Source organism: Siphateles boraxobius, unplaced genomic scaffold (assembly GCF_051911475.1).
Source record: "Siphateles boraxobius isolate OS27281-9 unplaced genomic scaffold, OSU_SipBor_1 130, whole genome shotgun sequence".
Classification (NCBI taxonomy): domain Eukaryota; kingdom Metazoa; phylum Chordata; class Actinopteri; order Cypriniformes; family Leuciscidae; genus Siphateles; species Siphateles boraxobius.
The window spans coordinates 21,262,580-21,285,121 of NW_027508734.1; the positions used below are offsets into that span (position 1 = coordinate 21,262,580).

At 38.1% G+C, this 22,542-nt stretch overlaps 1 protein-coding gene across 19 annotated transcripts in view; it reads left to right on the top strand.

Moving 5' to 3' along the window:
* The window catches only part of tjp1a (tight junction protein 1a), a 134,636-nt gene that overhangs the window by 41,438 nt on the left and 70,656 nt on the right, over positions 1 to 22,542 (top strand). For 7 of the 19 annotated variants that reach the window (XM_077228622.1, XM_077228626.1, XM_077228624.1 and 4 more), the window contains exon 1: positions 7,141 to 7,607. The exons of 11 other annotated variants lie outside the window; for them this stretch is intronic. In XM_077228622.1, the coding sequence (XP_077084737.1) occupies positions 7,581 to 7,607 (27 nt within the window). In that variant the 5' untranslated portion in view covers positions 7,141 to 7,580. Of the gene's footprint in view, positions 1 to 6,996; positions 7,608 to 22,542 lie in introns of those variants that run through there. One more of the 19 variants, XM_077228627.1, reaches the window with a different exon arrangement.

The following is a 22,542-nucleotide window of genomic DNA, read 5'->3' on the forward strand; positions in this document are numbered from 1 at the left end:
AGAACCATTTTGGTTCCCAAAAAACCTTTTAGTGAATCGTTCTAAAAAGAACAATTTTTTGAACATCTTAATATCTCTAAAGAACCTTTTCCCACTATAAATAAACTTTTGTGGAACAAAATGGTTCTTTATGGAGTCAATGATGCAGATAAAGAACCATTACATTAAATTTAACAGAATGATTATTTATCTCACACAAACCTTTCTCAAAGTTAATAAAAAAAAATGCTTTTGGATTTCTGAACTGACACTAGGTGGAATGATCAAATCATCTCAAAAAATGGTTCATTTTAGAACGATTCACTCAAAGGTTTTTTGGGAACCAAAATGGTTCTTCTATGACCCCTATTTTGGAACCTTTATTTTTAAGAGTGTATATATACGCATGTAAATGTGGAAAAAATTTCTTTGACAAAAATAAGACAAAACAAAGCTGTTGTTTATCTCTATTAATGCCATTTCTATCAATGTTTTTTTGAGTTTGAGAATAATGACTGTTTGTTTGTTATATATTTATGATTGTCGTGGTACACTGAATAAACGTCTTTGTGCGATTAAAGGAGCATTGTTTGCTATCTTGGCCATTCTTTGTCCATAAAACAATGGACTCTAAACAAGTCACATGTCCATCTCTGAAATCTCAATCTGCACATATTAAATTAATAGTTCACTGTAAAAAAAGATTCATTGTCATTTGAAACATGCCACAAGTTTTTCCAGATTACTTTTTTCAGGACTAACCCTTTGAATATCAAAAAAGGAGCAGCATCAGCCTTATAGTCTGAGCCTATTATATCATGTCTGCTTTGTAATAGGGTTTTGGTAACTGATGAGACCAGTAGGTGTGTTGTTCTGGCAGTGGCTATGGCTTATAGCTCTAAACTTGCACATTTGGCCGTGACCCAGTGGGTTGAATGGAGGACAGCTAGTCTCTCCGGGCTGACACAGCCTGGCCTGTAACCACAGTATTTGAGGATGTAAAAAAAGTTTTCTAATTTAGAACCAAACAATTAAGCTGCCGTTTTGAAGGTCACGAAGTAGCCACCATTGTTGTTCTATTCATTTAAGCTCCTTTTAAAAGAATCCATTCTGTTATGAATTAAAATTTATAAGGCTTTTCCCTACATACTTAATTTTGACACAGGGGAATTTCCTTTTTTTTTGTCTTTTGGTGTATTTTAAATTAACAACATGTTGCTGTATTTGATAATGTATTTTAATGTAGAATTAACTTTTTTAATATTGCGCTACCTTTTCAAGCATGCATGCACTCGTTTGAAGAACATTGTTCTTTCAGTTGGGTCAGTTGGGTCTTCCCTGAAAGGATCACATAATGTAATTGCAATGCACTTTTAATCCACCTATTTTCTTTTTGTAATTTTCAGCAAAGCACCATTTCAGTGTCCCACTGCTCCATGCTTCAGAGGTCATTTATTCTCAGAATAAACAATCTCCTGTCTGCTGCATTCCCCTGCGACTCACACCATGAACTAAAGCTCAATTTTGTTTCCTGCCAGTGTTTGATTTATAGCTGTTCTGTGTGTTGGTATATTTTGTGTGGAATAGCTATATTTGGGACCACCGTCAGGTTTAAAAGAACAGGTCACTTGGGGCTCTGTGAACTATGATTAACCGTTATTATATTTGTACTGATTTTCTTCTTGTTTTTGGCTACAAAAAATGGCCACCAGCAAGCAATAAAATTTTAGCGGCTAATGACGTCAAATCCGAATGGACTACTGTTAGTAGCTATATGAATGTAAAAAACAGCTGTATGAATGTCAAAATTAATACATTCATACCATCTTGTGAAAACGAGTAGCCAATGTGTGATGTGTACCAATTTTTGTAAAAATGAGCCACAAAGTGACGCAATAATACGTTATTTTACGTTTTTGCTAATAACTCCACCACCGTGAGTGATTGAATCAAAATGATTGTCTTTCTTTTTATTCTTGCTTTAAGCCTAACAATGTATATCTCATATTTATGTTTATCTAAAATGTCTAAACTTCTCTAAACTTCAAACACATCTGCTCTAGACCAAAGTAAATTTAGATCCATTAAACCGTTTAGCAGATAGGCCACGTTTTGATTTTTTGATGAGTGTTGCCCGTTATGACTATTATGCCTAGCCTATATCTGGTGTGTACAAAATCCATACTTCTCAAAACTTTGTACATATGGAGACCAAGTGATTCTGAGCAATCAGAAAGCTTAGTTTCATGAATTTATAATGCTTGGGGGGTTAACACCAAATTCTAAACTAGCAGCCATTTCAACTGAAAGATGATGGCTGTGATATTAATATTGTCCACTAGAGGAAGAAATAGGATGAGGAATCTTTTCTACCAGTTTCACTTTGAATTGAAATAAATGCACATCTAAGGCCTAGTCCACACGGACACTGGTATTTTTATAATCAGAGTTTTTCCTCCTGCGTTTTAAAAAGAAAATCCTGTCCACACATGCTCGGTTTAAAAAAAATCTCCGTCTACATGAAAACGCAAAAACACGCTATCAACAAAGCAGTCAGCGGCACACAATCTGAAGTCAAACACAGCGGATAACGGCGCACACTCTGACGTCGTAAGGCAAAAACCCCAGTTTTACTGTCTACACGACAACACTGCAACCGGTGTTTCTGAAAATCCTCACCCTGGTAGGGGTTTTCAAAAATGTTCGGTTTCAGTGACCTGATACTGAGTTGAAGCGTTCCCGTGTGGACGAACGGCCGAACCGCGTAAAAAAAATCACGGTTATAAAAATACCGGTGTCCTCCAATCTTTGCCGAGTCCATCACCTGACCTCCTGAGGGTTTTCGTTAGCTGTGGAAACAGGGCACTTTATTGGCAAGAACTTCCAACGTAAATAAAGCCTCTAGAAACTAGATAAGGTCTATTGGTTTTTAATTCAGCACAGATGAAGACAGACAGTGAAACTGGATCATTTTCTCGTCTATTCTCTTCCCTCCCCCATGCACATTAAATAACGTTACACTCCAAACTACTCTCATCTATCGATAGATCACCTAGAGCATTTTACAAAAAAATAAAAAGAAAAAAAAGGAGTAGCCTACAATCCTAGGCATGTTGATGAAAAAAAAGCACAGAATTGTGATGTCAACATAGTATAGCCAAAAGAAGAACAGCTAAAAGAGAACACTGTATCAGACCCATCTGTTGGCAGTTCCTGGTTGTTTGTGTTCTCAGAGGTGCAGTTCTGAACTTTTTTCATGTTTATACTTCTCCATGGTGCTTCATTCTACTGGACTCCTTCAGCTGACCTATGATTGTGAAGTGTTGCAATTGCTGTAAAACAAAATTCTTAAGCCCTTTGGCGTTTGCATCGATGATTTATACATTATGTTCATTCCATGAACCAACATCATCAGGGCAACACACACGACAACACACACGACACTAAAATAATACAATATACATTATCTAAGTAACATAATATGTAATAAAACACCCTAATGTGCATGACTGATAAAATAAAATGAACAGATATGATTTGAATAGGTTTGAAAACATATTTTTATTGTTTTTTTTCACTGTTATATATATAGATATACTACAGCTACCTGTCAAAAGTTTGGACACATTAAAATTTATCTTCATCCACAGTTGAAGAGAAAACTCTTATATAGCCAGCCGCCATATCACCCTGTAGCCCAAGACTGGTTTCCCACTGAAGCTAAGCAGGGTTGAGCAGGTCAATACCTGGATGGGAGACCTCCTGAGAAAATCGGGTTGCTGCTGGACGAAGGGTTAGTGAGGCCAGCAGGGGGCGCTCACCCTGTGGTCTGTGCGGGTGCTAATGCCCCAGTGTAGTGACGAGGACACTATACTGTCAAAGAGTAGCGTCCTTCGGATGAGACGTTAAACTGAGGTCCTGACTCTCTGTGGTATCCCAGGATGTCCTTTGAAAAAGAGTAGGGGTGTAACCCCGGCATCTTGGCCAAATTTGCCCCTTGGCCTCTGTCAATCATGGCCTCCTAATCATCCACATGTCATGATTGGCTTCATCACTGTCTCCTCTCCACCAATAAGCTGGTGTGTGGAGGGCGTTCTGGCTCACTATGGCTGCTGTCGCATCATCCAGGTGGATGCTGCACATTGGTGGTGGTTGCTCCATATGTGGAAGCGCTTTGAATACCCAGTAAAAAAGCGATGTCATTATAAATGTAATGAATGATATGCTCACCAAGGCTGCATTTATTTAATAAAAATACAGTAATAACAGTAATATTGTTAAATATTACCTGTGATGACACAGCTGGATTTTCAGCATCATTACTCCAGTCTTCACTGTCACATGATCCTTCAGAAATTGTTCTAATATGATGATTTGCAGCACAAGAAACATTTATTCTTCTTATTATAGTCGATGTTGAAAACAGTTGACAAATGAGACAATGATACCATTCGAACATTTGTGGTAAGATAAAAAATAGAGAAATTAATACTTTTAATCATGCATTAAAAAGTGACAGTGAAGACACTTATGTTACAAAATATTTCTGTTTAAGAAATTATATTTTAAAAATGAAAAAAAATTGAATGCAAATAAATGCTGTTCATTGAACTTTCTATTAAAGAATCCTGAAAAAAGTATTACCGTTTCCACAAAAATGTTAAGCTGCGCAACATCGATAATAATAAAAATATATATACATTCCACCTACATTGATGTCAAGATATGCACATTCAGAGGAGCATTGGTGGAGCAGAGCATGTGATCTGCACTTTTCACTGTCCATTAGACTCTAACTACAGGCAGGCAAGCCTACTGGCATGCCTCATGCTGTTTGTGTGTGTGTGTGTGTGTGTGTGTGTGTGTGTGTGTGTGTGTGTGTGTGTGTGTGTGTGTGTGTGTGTGTGTGTGTGTGTGTGTGTGATTTCCAAGGCCATGGGAGTGTTTTCCAAGTGCTTGCTCTTCCATGAGCACACCTGAGCTCTTTGGCTGATGCGAAGCCTCAGGTTGCGCCGTGTCGAGAGCCGTTTAGAGTAACCATGCACGACAATGCTGCCTTCAAACGTGTTTTTCTGTCACTAACTCTCTTTTTCTGCTCCATTCTCACAGAACCATTCACTCTACAGTTCGAGCTATAGCAGTCCTCTTCATCTTGGGCTTACATTAAACTCATTTACTTGGGTTTTTGAAGACATGAAAGGGACGTTCTGAGGTTTTCAGGAATCGGAGATTGATTTGCCTGTGCTAACAGACAGCATGCTGAATATCCTGATATCCTCGCTGCTCGATGCGGATCGTAACATGCGATGGAGGAGGATTGAGCGGTTGTCCTCTTTGGCAGTATTTATCATTCTATTTCTTTGTGTTGTTTTTTATGTGTTTCTTGGGTTCAGTGAAAGTCAGGATTCCTGGTAATTAGATGTGTTTGTGTTTCAGTTCATTTTAAGTTATATCTGGTCTAGTCATTCATGGCTTCTCCCATGCAAATATTTCATCATCATCCCTTGTAACATTTAACTTAATTTAGCGCATGGTAATTCATAAAAGTGTGTCTCTATATATATGTTTAAATTTTATGTGGAGACGGCACTAAGAATTTTGATAATAAATTAAATGTATAGGTTTTTAAAAAAATTTGTGGGCTTACATACTGCATTTGTCATTGAAAAGCTTTGTTTTCTTAATTGTTTTATAGCTCTTTCCTATCACTCACTTGTTTTCCCCTCTGATTCCTGAAGCCTAGCTATGGGAGAATGTGACCTCTTACACAAAGTTATTTTTAGTTTAACCCTCTGGTCTGGTCTATGACAAGAATTTATCCCCCATCATGACTAATCCAAAATATCCTTAGCCTCTCCCCTGGACCTGTCTGTCAATTATCAAAGTATTTGTGGAATTATGTCTACAATGACTGGCCTTGTGACCATTAGCCGATATTAACTTAATAGGGAACACAGCGTTCAGTGTTTTTAGTGTAAGGTTTGGTTTATTCAGATTACAATTTTAAAATTATCTCTTTTTGACTATGCCGGTGCCATGGTAACCATTGTTTTGAGGGTGTTGAACTATTTTGATATGTCTGATTTGTGGTACAGAGTTTAAATGAATCTTTTTTATTCTCGGTTTGGCTGTTTTCATAAATTATATGTTTACCATCTGAATGACGGTTACAAGAACTAGAGAGTAGAGAGATTTTGCTTGTTGAAGGTAAATTAAACCATTTTACTTGTTTGCAGAAAAACGGGAATAGTTCAGCGACCTAAAGCATTATTATCTCTGACAACTGAATGATTGTTTAGGCTATACTCTTAGGAGTTAATGATATATTTTGCATTTGTGAGTTTTTTTTAATCAGTTGCAAACATGAGCTGACATTTTATAGTGAAAAGTACAGCCCATAATACTGATTTCAAAACAATACAAACAGCATTCTGAGGCCCTGTCCTAAGGGAAGGGGGCCGGAAACCACAGGAAGCGGTCTGCATTACAGCAATTATGTCCCGTTTGGTTTCCTGAGTGGTTTGTTATCGACGAAAAAAACTCGATCTAAAGGTTAAACCACACAGTCTCATAAGTCTACAAAACTAAAAGAAAGTCTAAGTTTTGGTAGGTATTATTAGTATATTTAATAAGGATATTGGTTTTGAACTGCATTACGGAGTAACTAAAAATCACTTAATTCCTATATTATATTTCTATTTCAATTTTATTAATCATTAGGCTATAAAAACTCCTTATCGTTTGACCCATATTTTGGAATCGTAGTTAAAAATAACTGTTTAAGAGTCAAAACATTTATTATTCATTTTTTATGTCAAAATTTTTTTGTGTTAAAATACAGATGACTTCTTAAACTTCTAACACCAAAAACAAAGTAGCGATCAACAACTGTGTTCCACTTTACCTTGTTTTCCTCTCTCCATCCCATCCGCTCCCCGGTCAAAACGAAAAGATCAGGCACGGGGGCGTCCCTTTAGTTTCTATTTTTGCATCTTTTGTTTGTTGTAAAATAATCACACACTTATCACTTAACTCGCGAAATTAACACATTAAACCGCTGCATACACATACAGAGTTAAAATGACATATCTTGGATTGTGGCTCACCCTGTCCCGGTTTCCACCCCACCACCCCCGCAGAACTGTAATGGACCCTCCCAGTCAGACATGTCATGATTGTTGCTGGGAGAGGAGAGAAGCGAGGATCGAGCTCATCCGTTTCAAACTTCTACTGCTGTGGGACCTTCGCATTTCGCATAATCGATATTATTAAACTCTCTGGCGCGGTCGACTGTAGAACAGCAAGGTTTTCTTGATTCCTTTTTGTTTTTCACTTTATTAAAAAAAGAAAGAGCCTATCAGGAGAGTATTCGCGTAGCTGTGGAAGTTTCACGCGCAATAATAGATGATGAACTTTGGACTGCTGGGTTTCGGTTGTGTTGACATGTCTTTTGGCGGTCAGAAGAAATAAACCCGCTTTGCCCGGCGCTGTGGCGGCTGCTGGGCAGGACGAAGGAGGAATATATTTGGGCTGTAACTTTCGGTGTAGTGATATTTTAACAACAGTCAACTTGCTACGCCGGGAGCCAACAAGATATCAAAATGTCTTCTAAAGCTGCCATAAATAAGGTAGGAAATGATTTTTCCAACCAGTTTGACGGTAAACGAGACCTGACCCATTTAAGGTGCAATACACGTAGAAATACACGAGTTCTCCACACGAATGTATCTTGTTTTCCTTATAATCCACGTGAAAGCCGAAATCTTAAAGGGATAGTTCACCGATAATTCTGTCATCGTTTACTGGCCGTCATGTTGTTTCAAACATATGCGACTTTCTATCTTAAGTGGAACTATAAAGGTAGAATGACAGTCTCACTCAGTCACTATTCACTTCCATTATATGGAGAAAAGATGTGATGAAATACTGCCATTCTGATTATGTGACTAGCATCTCAATTTGTGTTGCATGAAATGTTCCTTTAAGATAATTGGACAATTAAAAAGCGTTTAAAGTGAATATTGATAGTATTGATGGTAGAGTTTGCGATTCGCTAGGTAACCTTAGGCTACCTGTTGATTAAAAATGGCCTTCTCTCAGTACTTAGGCTACTTGTGTCGAAGTGGTGTGAAATTATTGCATTCATTGCAGTAAGTTTTCTCGCGTTACTGAATATTGTTGACCAACTGTCGATAATGCGCACTCAGGGGAATCTAAAACGTAACGTTATATAGTTTATATTGTTGTCTGAAAATTGTGGGCAGTTTGCATGTGTTTTTTTTAGTTCTGTATAAGAGAGACACTCTGCGGAGAACGTGTTTTTTCGAGGGGTGCGTGTTTTAAAGTAGCTCATCGCAAAGTACAATGCTCTAGGCCTACATTATGTTTGTGTATGTGTTTATGCTGCTCTCGAGTTGGCTTCCTGTTCCACTGTACTGTGCCGAGAAACATATAAAAACAGGAATGTGTACAGGACATTCAGTTATTCAGGTTTGGTGAGTTTCTCTTAATGAGGTGAAATGGTTACGTGATGTAATGCAGTAGTGTGTATTGACATTATATCCAGGAAACATTTCGCACTAAGAACATTTCATATGTAGTCTATTATGATTTATTAGATAAAAAATACAGTAAAAACGGTAATCTTGTGAAATATCATTACAATTTAAATGCCTGTTTTCGGTTTTGAAATGTACTTTATTCCTGTGATGCAAAGTTGAATTTTCAGCATGATTATTACTCCAGTCTTCAGTGTCACACATGATCCTTCAGAAATCATTCTTTGCTTTTGCTGCTTAAGAAACATTTCTCATCAAAAACAGTAGGCTAGTTCTGCTTAATATTTTTGTGGTAACTGTGATTCAGGATTATAAAGAGAAAATGGAAATATTTAGTAACATTTGTGAATGTCTTCACTACCACTTTTGATCAGTTTACTGCACCCTTGCTTAAATTCTTTAAGAAAAGACTGATCTCAAAATTTTGAATGGTAATTGGTTTAAATGTATTTAAGTTTATGTATTTTTATACTACAATACTCGTAATTATTCATGGTAGAAAGTCCTTAGTTTAAGTTATTGGTATTTTTAATCACTAGATCCTCTAGTTAATATTACCATTTATCCCTAAATAAACCTACTACAAAAGCTGTGCTTAAGAAGACATGGCTATGTTTTTCCAGGAGGAACTATTTATCTTGTCTATTTGAGGTGTGCATCTGTCTGGACGACCTTTTTTTGTGCCCTAAAGTTTAGCTCGATCTCCCCGGGGACCTGTTTCCTCTGTAAGACATTGTCTTGTCTCTGTATCTGCTGTTGTTTGTTTTGTTCTTTCTTTCTTTCTTTCTTTGTGCATACAAAGACTTCATGTGGATGATTATGTTTTCATTAGGTATTTTGGAGAAGTGTAAGCGGACTATACTATATAGGCTACTCAGTTTGGAATTAGTTATCACTGAATGGTCACAGCACTGACCAGATGTCACAATAGTGAACTGTGGCTCAAGCTTTAAAAAAAGCTTACACAACGTGCGTTTCCATTACAGATTTGCACAAAACTTTTCTGTTTTTTTCGTCTTTTTTTCTTCTTCTATTTTCTAAATGTTGACAAAAAACTATTGCGAAATGACGGCGTTTCCATTAAACGATGTTATGCGACTAAAACTTTTTTTTTTTTTCTCGCGATAAGTCATTCAAAAAATCATGGCAACAGACGTTGGTATGCCACTTGATTGTGCCATTTCTTTGAGGTTTAGAATTCAGTATTCCTCTAATTCTTTTGTCTTTTATTAATTTAATAAAGAACTCTGTCTCGTGTCCAAACATACAGGGTCATCTACGTCAGTTGACCTGTAAATGTGCAAAAACTGTTTCCATTGCAGTTTTGCGAAATATTTATTTTTCGAATTGCCTGAAAAACCACCTCATGCGAATGTAAAAACTTTTTTGCGATAAATGGGAGTTTTTGCGAAATTGACTTGTTTCTATTGGGCGTATTTTCAATTCGCAATTTCAATTTGCCCAAGTTGAAGGGTAATGGAAACGCGGCCAGAGACAAAAATCTTTTGTGTCTTCAATGACACCACATGTATTGAATGGCTACTGCTCACCACGTTCCTCTTTAGGGCTTCTTCATGACTTTTACTTTTGATGGAAGTTTTTTTTTTGTATGTATTTGTTTTTAACTAGGCCTGTCATAACTACTTTTTGTTGGGTGATATATTGTTCCAAAAATAATTGAACGAAGTCATAATTTCCTTTTTACATATTTAACAGCAGAATTAAAAGTCTTTTTTTATTTCACCATTTCATTTGAATTTTGGTAAATTCATTTCATTCACTGTGTCACCATGTTATTGGTTGTTAGTTTGTTCTTGCATAGAAAGCTACTTGTTAAATTGGACTGTCTCACTCTCATTCCCTCTCTGACAGTATCTGACTTTTTTGATTGACACCATGTCATATTTGTTCTTGAGTAAATAAGCAGTCTATACTTCAGGGAAAATATTAATTAGATCTAGAAGCAACTAATCTACTGTCCCATTTGTATGAAAATTAAGGCATTTCATATTGAACACTACATACAGCCTTGATCACCTGTTGTATTAGGCCTAATGCTATAAATAGGCCCCTCAAGCTTGTATTCATAGTCAAAGCAGAAAGAGCGAGCAAGGGAAAGCTCTTGTCCTCCGTTTCTGTTCTGGAGAGGTTATTTTAATTACTGCTGGAGCCTCTGGCCCTCTTTAGAGCTTGCAGAATGGGGTTTTTAATCATCAGAGGACAAACATATCTCCACTTTACTGCTTTACCATACATAGAAAAGAGGAGGTATGCAGTTACAATTTTCTCTGCTGGAGAGGCAATGTTTGCTTCTTTGTCTGTAACTCTATTTTTTTGCATCTTGCAGAAATCTGAAGATAAAACTGTAAACGTCAAAATTTGACTGTGTAATGTGCCGTTTTCAGAGTCCTGTGTGGCGCTCAGAGCCAATCAGACTCAAGTGCCTGTGTTGTTGGAAAGCTTGAGCGGTTCCCATGGTGAGGAACAGCACTGGGCTCCTGGTGCACCTCCACCACAGGGCCTATATCTTAGTGGAATAGTATTATGTCACAGTATTAATGCATGTCAGCTGCCCCATATCTCTTATTCTACTGTCATCAGTTATGATGAATCTATAAAAACAGGGATGGAATAGTTATACATAATACAGTGTTTTCGTAGAATATACCTGTTATTTGTAAGACGCCAGTTATATTTAACATTACATTACCCTGTTCAACGGAGGTTACGGCGCTGCTAGCTTGGGCAGTTGTACGCAGCGGATCAAAAACACGGCATTCCTGCAATTTAGTACCATGGGTAGATATATGTTTAAGCATGTTGCTTGTATTTGCACCCTTACAAGAAATAACAGCCTTGCAGTTATTGCAAACGGCTTAATTTTCGTCCCATTTAGTAAATTAAAGCCAAGCTTTCGTCGTCTCTTCCTCTCCATGATTCCCTCCTTCATGACGCACAGATGCGTAGGATTCCGTGCTATGGTACCCGATAAAGGACAAAAGGGAGAGTTGTGAGTTCACGGTCTGTGTGGCTGGGACTCGGATCAGGAGCATCGATAAGAGGACTGGTTAACGTCGAGGGCATACAATATCGATGGTTCATAAAACTTAGAAGTAACCGCTTTTCAATTCCCATCCCTAGATATATCTGTGTTTTAAAAGTAGAAATAAATTGGAAAGCCCAATTTGTTGTCATTTCCACATTTCTTCTTAGTTTAATGCTTAGCTAATGAGGACTTAATTAGGCTGTACCCTACTGTCACCCACTGTTAGCCCACCCCCTCAGTCCTCCCCACTGGGCTTTCAGTGTTCTGGAACTGTCTTGAGGCAGCCTGGACACAGCTTAGATCTTCACTGCATGTGACAGGAGAAAGCAAAAGTGTATGTGTGATCCTCTGCATGTCATCTCTTCGGTTTCTATATAGTAGCCAGTAAGTTTGCAACATTTTAAGAGTGGTTCAGTACACAGCTGTAACAGAACATACTAATTTTAGGCAACATGATCAGCTACAAAATTAATTTCAAACACAAATTTGATTATCCTCACGAAACGAAATTCACAAACACAAATTCCATAACAACAGTGTGGAAATTATTAGCAATGCTAACATAACAGCAAATCTGATGTTTTCTGTTAGTTTAAGCTCAAACTAAGAAAAGTAAAACAAACCCTTTAACGCATCAATAATTAAATTAAACTAACTGAATCACTGTGGCTATCATTAGCCTAGATAAAACGGATCATGATGTATGTTTACGGTGTATGTTGGCAGTGCTGTGGGATATCATAATATTTTTTAAGGCGACTATCGATAAGATATTTTTTACATATCGCCCAGCCCTAGTGTGTCTCTGTGTGTGTGTGTGTACACCTACTTAACTATATTTTAGGGAGAAATTTGCACCCAGAAGTGAGCTAAATCTGATAAAACCTCCTTTCAAGGACTTTCTCATTTGTAAAAATTGTATAAAGTGGTTTTTTTTTAAGTAGTAAAAGTGCCGAACGTTTTCTGTTAGGGTTTGGATGTGGGTTAAGGCTAGGTTATAGCATTTATAAAACAAGAGAAATCCATGTAATATCCCCATTTAGACAACTATTTAAACGTGTGTGTGTGTTAGGACTTCATACTTCAACTATTTTTCTATTCATTGCATGTTCATTCATTTCATGTCCTCAAGTGATGATGTATGATTAAATTGGCACAGCAAGTGTGTTTGTGGTGTGTGCTGCTTGAGTTTATTGATTAGTTTATCTCTTAATCACTCTGTAATGAAAACTGTTAGTGGAGCCTACTGTGTACTGTTTTTTATATATATATATAAAATTGACATTAGAGGCTTTTAATGGGGTCATGTCGTATGTTTTAAAAAAAAAAGTTTTGTCCCTTGAGGTCCACTTATGCGTAGTTCACACTACAGGATTTTAAGTCTGATTTGCAAGTTAACAAGCTCGCCGACAGGTCGGGCTGTAATCGTGTGCAAATGATCCGCCCTCGCCGATCTTGAAGTGTGAAATACTAAATGACGCATTAAAAACGCTCGCTTACACCTCGCCGACGCCTCGTCATTCCAGACAAATATCTAGCATGCTAAATATCTGGAGCTGTCGACCGACTCGATAGCCTTTGGTGTCATATGTCGCGACGAGCAACAGCCAATGATCAGCTTGTTATTACATTACACAAGCCTTCTGTATTTGTAACCATCGTTGCCAAACCACAACACGAGAAGGCAGCTGCTTTTTCATTATAAACATGTTCTACTCACCTCCAACTCTCTCTGTAGCACAAACAATCCCTGCTGCCCGCGTGTGCTTATCCATCCTTTCACCCATGTCCTTTTCTTTTGAGGGGTTCTAAACAGATCATTGCGCAAACAATGAATTTTGAAAAACTATTTATTTATTTATTTTTTGCACCACCAATTTTGTCCCGGCGTCCATTTTCAAATAGACAACTATTTTGCGTAATTTCCCATTCCACTTCTTGCGTGTGTTTTCGTGACAACACGTGGTTTGGGGACCGGATACAGTCGTTGGGTGACAGAGTCTTGTCAGCTCGTGTAGTGTGTAACCCCTTGTTGCAGATCATTTAAGTAGTGTGAACACCACAACGACTTCAAGACTCCAGAGCATGTCATGTAGTCTAAACAGCACAGCGATCTGCCGATTTTTAAATTTGTGTAGTGTGATTATGTTAGTAAAATTGTTGTGATAACAGTAATTGAATACGTTTTTGATAACCATTTTTAAACATGCTGGATAAATGGGCTTGACTAAAATTATTTTTATAAATGCGTTTTAAAAAGTAAACTTCAGCTGCTCATTTCTAATAGTCAGATCCTTCAGAAGGATTTCCAGAGCTGTAGGTGCTACACAGAGTCAGAAGGTTTGGTAGATCCTCCCATACTTTTAATGTTAATTCTTCTGGGGTTTGATTAATATCTATTCTACTTCCATTGCATTGCCTCTGCATTATTGCATTATCGTGATTAGACCAGTTTCTGAACACTGTTTTCATTGTTTGTGTGTAAATGTGGGTTGGCATTTGATAATGTATTTATTATCTGTATGACATCAGTAAGTTCTGGTTGTATGGAACAAGATATTTTTGCTGCTTAGTTTCAATAAAATGTCTTTTCCATTGGGGGACAATGTTTTGTGAAAATTAGTTTTGAAAAATTAGTTTTCGTAATAAATCAAGTTGTTTTATCTAGGGCTGTCACTAAAGATTATTTTGGTAATCGAGTACTCGGTTCATTATTTTTTGACAAATTAATCGAGTCAACTTTTTTGGGGTGGTAATGAAAAAGAGGACACTTAGGACAAAAGTGACTTAAAAAACAATAACAATGAGGCAATAATATTTGGTTCAAATAAAGTATCAAAAGCAATTAATCAAATGGTTTTATAGAACAACACTGTTAAAATACATAATATATAATAAACATAAAGAATCAAATTACATTATGTATTATAACCACTAATGCCTGCAGAGGGCCTGGTGATTGTTACACTTTGCAGCAGATCCAATCCTTGTTTAATATTGGCCAAATTACATTTAATTTATCACCTATTCTTTAATCATTTAATCTTTAATATTTGTCCACATCTTTACGATAGAAATGCCACAGACACCGTCATTTCTTGAATGAATATGTGGGCACCAAAACATGCAAACTTAGATTGAGGGTAAAACTTTTATTTTGAAATAGCAACGAACAGTTTGCATATTTAGAAACATAGGCTATTGATGTATTCTGTTGTGTTGGCACAGATTTATAAATTATCCAAAATTTAATCGTGGAACCGTGACAGCCCTAGTTTTATCTCTAAGATCAAGTAAAATTGGATCTATCGTGATATGATAAATAACTGATTTACTCTTTAACCCCTTTTCTGTTTTTCCCAGAGATTTTCCATCACGTCTATCAGTGCTACTTGATATACTCCAATCTGGCTGAGAGGGCACATACAAAAAAATGAGCTTTAATCTGAATCACATGTCGGGTCTTAGTGAGCCTTCTTCTCTCAACCATGATAATACAGAGCACTACAGGAGATTGTGGGCTACAGTGACCCAGACGCTCACTCAGCACGGCAAATTCCTTCATGTTACCTCAGCTTGAAATGGCTGAATATTTCAAACAGTTGCTGCCCATGTCTAGCTCTGTGTCTTCTGAACATATCCATAGAGTAAGTCGCATTGATAAGGTGGATCATTTTCAACGGTATTGCCCCTTGTATAATTGTTGTTTAAGCGATGGCTAAATGCAGACTGAGCTTGAAGAGATTATAGACCTCACAGCATTCTCTGAGACTGAGATGGCTGTATTTATTTGATAATAGTCTGTTATTATTGTATCGTGTGTGCATAATGATAATGATTGCTGCTAGATTTGGTGTGTTTGTGGGAATGGAGTGTGTGAGAGTGTTGGGATAATGATGATCTTCTTTTTTGGAGGTTTGGTTTGTGTGTGTGAGTCAGTGGATTAGTGGTGCTGTGGTTTTTATGTGAATGCACGGCCCTGAAAGGGAACGATCACTCTTTTGAGGATAATGTACAACCTGACGAGCTCACTGCCTCACGAAAAAACTCTTAGCAAACTCCGTTTGTGTTTTTAGTGGGCGTTTTTTCTTGGCTCCTCTGTGTCTGTTGGCGGTCCAGATTTCCATTAGCCCTGACGTCTCAGACCCTGTCCCAGGTCCGGTGATCTCAGCTTTGCTGTGTCCACGGCACAAAGCAGGTTAGCTGAGATCTATTCTGTTGTTATGGAGCTGGGAAACTCTAGAAGGCTGTTTTGAAGATAACGCTTGAGCAATTTCCTTCAATTTTGCTCTGCCCCATAAGTTTAAGCAGCGGTTCTAGAGTATTGCAGATACTGTTGTGACTGTGAGCAGACTTAATTTGACTTTCGACTTCTCTCTTGAGCTACTTTAATTGAAATTTTATTATATTATTGTAGATTTGTAGGAGGATCTTGGTTATATCAGTAAACAGTATTTTTCCTATATTTTGACTTGTATATAAAGTTCTACAACTTTTTTTCTGCTATTTTCCAACACTGAAAACAGGTATTGCCTTTCTCTATTATCTTTCTCTCTTCATTGATGTCACATTGTGTCTAAGAATCACCCCAAGTTTCCATTGATTTGTGAGCTGAATGATCAGGTAACTTACATAATCTTCCCAAAATGAAATGCTTAAAAACTAGGTGTAAATAATGTTTAAGGGGATTTACCCCTAGTTTTGAGAACATATTTTAATATCCAAAGTAATTATTTCAGCATATTTAGGCCACACTGAACTAGGTTTCATTTAACAATCATAAGCTCTAATAATGAATAAAATGAATGTGAAATCCATAAATACATAATGATAATTGATAATTATATATAAATTATATTTATTTCAGACAGAAAGGGAAATAATTGCATATGCCACATTGGGCATTCCATTGCAGATTTAGTGTATTATAATGAGTCTTCTAGTTTTATGCAATCTGGTATTGTTTTGCTTCAGTCTAGACAAGACTGAGTTTGTGTTGAGAGTTGAGACAAACTTCAAAAACTTTTTGTGTTTAGGAAATTATCCCTCCCCTGGCCTCAGATGTTTGCAGCTCTTGGTTCAAGATCATTAGTTCCAAGGGGCAACCCTCCATTTTCTTGCATGCTATTTTTCTCTCAGTGGTAATTAAAAAAGTAAAGTTTACTCATTATTGCGTTGCTTTTTTAATTTCAGAAAAGTTTTAGTAAAATACAATGCCATTTAGCCTATACATTTTTCAGGATTCTTTGATGAATATAAAGTTTTATTTGAACAGCATTTATTTGAAATAGAATTCTTTATAATTGTCTTTTACGGTCATATTTATTTGTCAATTTATTACATCCCCGTGCGGAATAAAATGTTAATTTATTTTCTATGAATGACTCAAAATGTTTAAACAGTAGTCCAGGATCCCAACCTGCTGTTCTAAGCAGGAAAGGGTTAGCATTTCACGGTGTAAATAGTATATTATTATATATTATCAGTATATAATTATATGGACTCATACATATAGACTATATTATTATATTCAGGGGAGGCCCTAATTAATCCTGTATATTAATTATGCTGTAGTGGTGAAGGGAATTAATCTAGTGTTAGCTGCACCTCATTAACTCTCTGGCTGTCTATCTTGGGCCACAGAACAGGCATTGTGGTGCAGAATGCCGCCTGTAAGAGCTTGGGAATTCCTTTGAGTGAGCTCGGACTGGTCACGTGACCCTCGGGTCTCGGAGGCCTGTCCGGGGAGACTGCGGTTTCTGTGGGTCTGGGATATAAGCAGCACCAAGGTGTCCTATTATCCCCCTCTTTCCGCTCTCACTCATCATTTTGCCCCTGTCCACCCTTTGTTTCTTTTTCTTTCACTCTTTCTCTTACACACACCCCGACAAAGGCACCCCCTGCTGAATGAGGCTGTAGTTGTACAGTTACACATCATTGGGGTATTGTGTGTGTGTGTGTTTTGCATCACAGACTCTGGCTATGGAATTTAGATGTGGAAACAACCTCGTTTCGGTCATCAGCACAGAGCTCAGAACAAGGACGTCGCAACACAACACATTATCTAATAACTAAGACCACCTCCTCTTAATACCAGCTGTAAACGAGGCCTGGATGAGCTCACAGATTCTTTAACATTATATATCAGTTTCTGTGAGGATATGTGCATTCCTAACAGGACTTAGTTTACATACAACAACAAAACCATGGTTCACAGCAAAACTCAGACAGCTTCATCAAAAAAAGAAGATGCCTACATAAGTGGGGACAGAGTCTTTTATAATCAGGTTAAAAACACATTGACAAACAAAGGAGATCAGAGAAACTTCGAGAAACTACTCTGGACAGCTGAAAAAACTGTTTTCAGCCAACGACCCTGCATCAGTGTGGAAAGTCCTGAAAGATATTACCAATTACATGACACTATCCCCCAGCACTGTGTCGAATCAACAAATGGCTGATGATGGCCTGAATGAGTTTTATTGAAGGTTTGAAAAAACCTGGTCTCAAACACACTCTGACGGTCTCTCTGCACAGCCATCAACACCTCCAGCAAACCCCCTCTCACCTCCTGCACTTTGGATCAGTGAAGAGGATGTGTGTCCGGTCTTTAGGAAACAAAAGACAAGGAAAGCACCGGGCCCAGACGATATTTCACCAGTCTGTCTAAAAACATTTGCTGACCAGCTAGTGTTCATCTTCTCACAGGTCTTTAACAGATCACTGGAGATGTGTGATGTTCCTTCCTGCTTCAAACGTGCCACCATCATCCCCATTCCAAATAAACCCAGAATCGCTGGACTTAGTGACTACAGACTTGTTGCCTTAACATCTGTGGTCATGAAGTCATTTGAGACACTGGTGTTGGCATACCTGAAAGACATCCCAGGACCCTTGCTGGACCCTCTGCAGTTTACTTATCGAGCAAACAGGTCTGTGGATGAAACAATCAACATGGGACTGCACTACATCCTGCAACACCTAGACAAACCAGGGACTTATGTGAGGATCCTGTATGTGGACTTCAGTTCGCCATTCAAAACCATCATCCCAGCAATCCTCCAGACCAAACTAACCCAGCTCTCTGTCCCTAGCTCTATCTGTCAGTGGATCTCCAGCTTTCTGATAGATAGCAGCTAGTGAGAATGGGGAAATTTATGTCTTACCCCACCTTGCTAAATCAGATGTACAATATATCTGTACAATAAAAATTTTCGGAATTTTTTTTTTAACAATATTGTTAGTGCTGAGAATTTTCACGTGAGTAAATGCATAGATCCACGAAGGTTTCTTGTGCTATTTCACCGCAACGAATAGAGAGTCTCCGCAACGGCATTATGCGATAGATTGAAGCGTGCATCCGTATGAAGACTGTGTGCGCGAGCCACAAGAGAACCCTGTATCTGCGCCACTGATAGCAGCGGCAACGAGCGATCAGCTTGATTTAAAAAACTCATTTCAGCACTAGATCGTCTCTTATTTAACAAACGAACAAAATGAATGCTCTGCTGCTAGTTAACCGGAGATGTTTTATTTATTTATATTAGGTACACCCGTGCCGCGAGATGTTTCATAAAGTGGTGGGTATGATATCGACCCTGGCAAAAAGTGGTGGGGACATGTCCCACCTGCAAATTACGCCTGTGGGTCTCGTACACAATGCTGGCGAGTCTGCATACAGGTAGGAGGTTGATCAGGCAGGAGGCTTGCTGTCTGGTGCAGCCTTGACAACCTGGAGCTGAACATGCTCAAAACTGAGATGATTGTGGACCTCAGGAGAAACACCCCAGCATTACTCACTTTCATGAGCAGCACTGGCAGCAGTGGAGTCATTAAGGTTCCTGGCCTCTACCATCTCTCAGGATCTGAAGTGGGACAATCACATTGACACATTGAATCACATTGTTCAACCTGCCACAGGAGCTGATGATGCAGTTCTACTCAGCTATCATTGAGTTTGCCTTCTGCTCTTCACTTACTGTCTGGTTGGGCTCAGCTACAAAATCAGATATCAGAAAACTAAAAAGGACAGTTCGGACTGCTGAGAGGATTATCGGTGCTTCTAGAGAGAGAAAAAGGGCTCCGAAAAATGAGCTATTTGCCGTGTATGTTTCAAAGAAATTTCACGTGCAGGAGCATTGTCCTCCAAGGAGATCGCCTTTCTGAAGAGTTGCTCCGCTCGCTCAGTCCACACAGCGCCATTTCTTATCGATTTGAATTGTGTGTGTTTTTTTAAAGTAGATATTTCAAGCTTTCTATACGTTCTCAGGTCTGTGAGGCAAAGTATCTTATACGCTGAGTTTCGGTTCATTTATGAGACGCGGTGCAGTTCACGCGCGGGCGCCTCTGTGTCCTATTATATTGTCTGCTATATTTTGCTTCTTATTTATTAAATCCAGCCAATTTGTTGATGAAACATTGATTGAAATTAAGATACAATTTTTACAAAACGAAATTCACTTTAAAGAATGGCTTTCTACAAAACAACACTTAATTAAGTGGTCAAAATCATGTCTGACCCACTCCAAATGTCTCCTGATATATTGGGCATCTTATGATCCTATCTTACCTCATCTCATGCGGTTCCTTTTTCATATAATCACCATAGATGAAATTTAAAAAAGAACACTATATTATATAAAATAAATATGAAATGAATATTTACGTTTTTAAGTTACATCAGACTTCTCTATTTTAGGTGATTAAATGTTTATGTTGTCCTCCGAAGTTTACTATTGGACAATGTTTAATTTAACCTTGTGGGCTGCATCAGACTGCTCCATTTTGTTTGTATTTATCTTGGTCTTATATTAAGTATATTAAGCATCGGGATCGGTATCGGCCAATCACCATGACAAGAAATCGGCTATCGGTATCGGCTGCAAAAATCCTGATCGGAGCATCCCTAATAACTGTGCAATACCACTTATATTTGTTTAACAGTGTCCTACCTCTTCTCATTCCATTTCCTGTTAATTTTATTGTATTTGTATATAATACACCTGTACAAATTTACAGTATCTATTTTATACATGTATGTATGTATGTATGTATGTCTTATTCACATATCTTTATTTAATTTTTACTGTCTGTGTACTTTTGTTGTCTCTACTGGAAGCTTCTGTCACCAAAACAAACTCCTTGTGTGTGCAAACATACTTTGCAATTTCTGTTTCTGATATTCAGCATTCATTTTCTGGATTGTTGGTTAGAATGATGCCTTCATTCATTTAAGTATTTTAACTCCAATTATCATAATTTAATGATAAACAAATTGGGGAGTTGAATTCAGTTTTTTTAGACCAACATCATCACAGTCCAGTCAGAGAGAGAATGATAGAAAAAGAGAGTGTGAAGGGCCTTGGCTTCTTATCAGAACATTCCTGCCTTGTGGTTTTGTGTGTGTGTGTGTGTGTTTGGCAGATAACTCTGTGAGAGCTCATTGGGTCAGTACAGCGCTGATTTAAAAACTCCTGTGGCAATGCCAGAATCTGTGGCCTGGTTATCGTCCCTGACCTGCCAGGTTTTTGCCACTGCAAACTTAAAATAAAATAGAGAGAGAGACAAAGTGAGAGAGAGATAATGTAGTCAATACATACATCTTTACCATGCTTTGAACTTGTAAGTTGTTGACTCTAGGGGTGGGTGAACTGCTCTTGAGGAAGTCTTACACTTTGGTAAGTAAACAGGAAAGCATACTTGAAGAGTTTGCACGCTGTTCCGACTATTCTCTGTGCTGTCAGTTCAGAGATGTTTGGTTGAGTTCAGATGACCTTGCTTTGAGGGTGCCTGTAAAACTGCAACAATAAAGCATGCTCACATGCTCGATGCTGAATGGTTGAATACTGGGAAAGAGAAGGTTTTATCAGAGAGTCTTGCTTGTTTAAACGCATAACAGTTAGTCGAACAGTAAGACGCTAAGCAGTGAGGACTGAGTTAGTCATGAGCCGTGTCTCCACCATTTGGCCAAAAGCGAGCGTGCTAGTACGTGCCAGTCGCGTTTCCACTATCACTTCCGGGGCTTGATGGGGCCTTGTCTGGGCTTCCTCTGGGTCAACGGCCAGGGAGTTTGGCCCGCCAAATACTTTGGTTAAAAGTGGGCCAACTGGGGCTTGAGGAGTGATCATGAATAAAGGTGGAGAGGGTCAACACAGCTGCTCATTTCCCATGTTATCATACCCGAAATGACAGCTCAAAAGACAAACTAGGTGTGGGAGTATTTTGAATTAGAAATAAAACGGAGAAGTTTCATGTAAGCTGTGTTTTCTTCTATTGGGTTGCATCCAGGAGGGCTGCATAACAGTTTTGAGCTTTAGTGTCCCATTAGTCAAACCATGTTATTGCAGGCCCTTAAAATCGATCACTTGAGATCAAGTCTATTCAACATAAAAAATATTTGTCGTAGGGCTTGGCCGATTATCGGCGCCGATATTGAGCATTTTTATGGTTATCGGTATCGGCCATTTTCAAAACCGATTTGCCGATAAAATAATTTAATTTTGAAATGCGCTATGGCTCTGACACGAATCCGGCCAATCAATGCAGAAAGCTGAAGGCACTGAAAGTTTAGCACTCACACCGACAGCACTCGCTGACTGGAACTGCTGCACTGATCACGCATCAGTTGTCTTGTCTCTCAAAGTTAAGGCAGCAGCAGACTTTGCTGAAGTAGCAATAAATTACTACACTGAAGTTGCAAAATACCTCAATATAATAGGGTCCTGTGATGTCCGCGATGCAAAAAAACGGACCGAATCGCGGAATCCAGTCATAAAAACGGAATTGACTGTATAAAGCGGAATGTCACGGAATTTGTCAACTTCTTGATGAATTAATAAAAAGCAGGTCAGTACAAATCAAATCAAATTTTAAACCGCAAAAAGACTATTTAAATATGAATCCTGCGTGTCTCTAAATGAATGGTGCAGACTATTCTATATAGATCAGTGGCTTCAACTG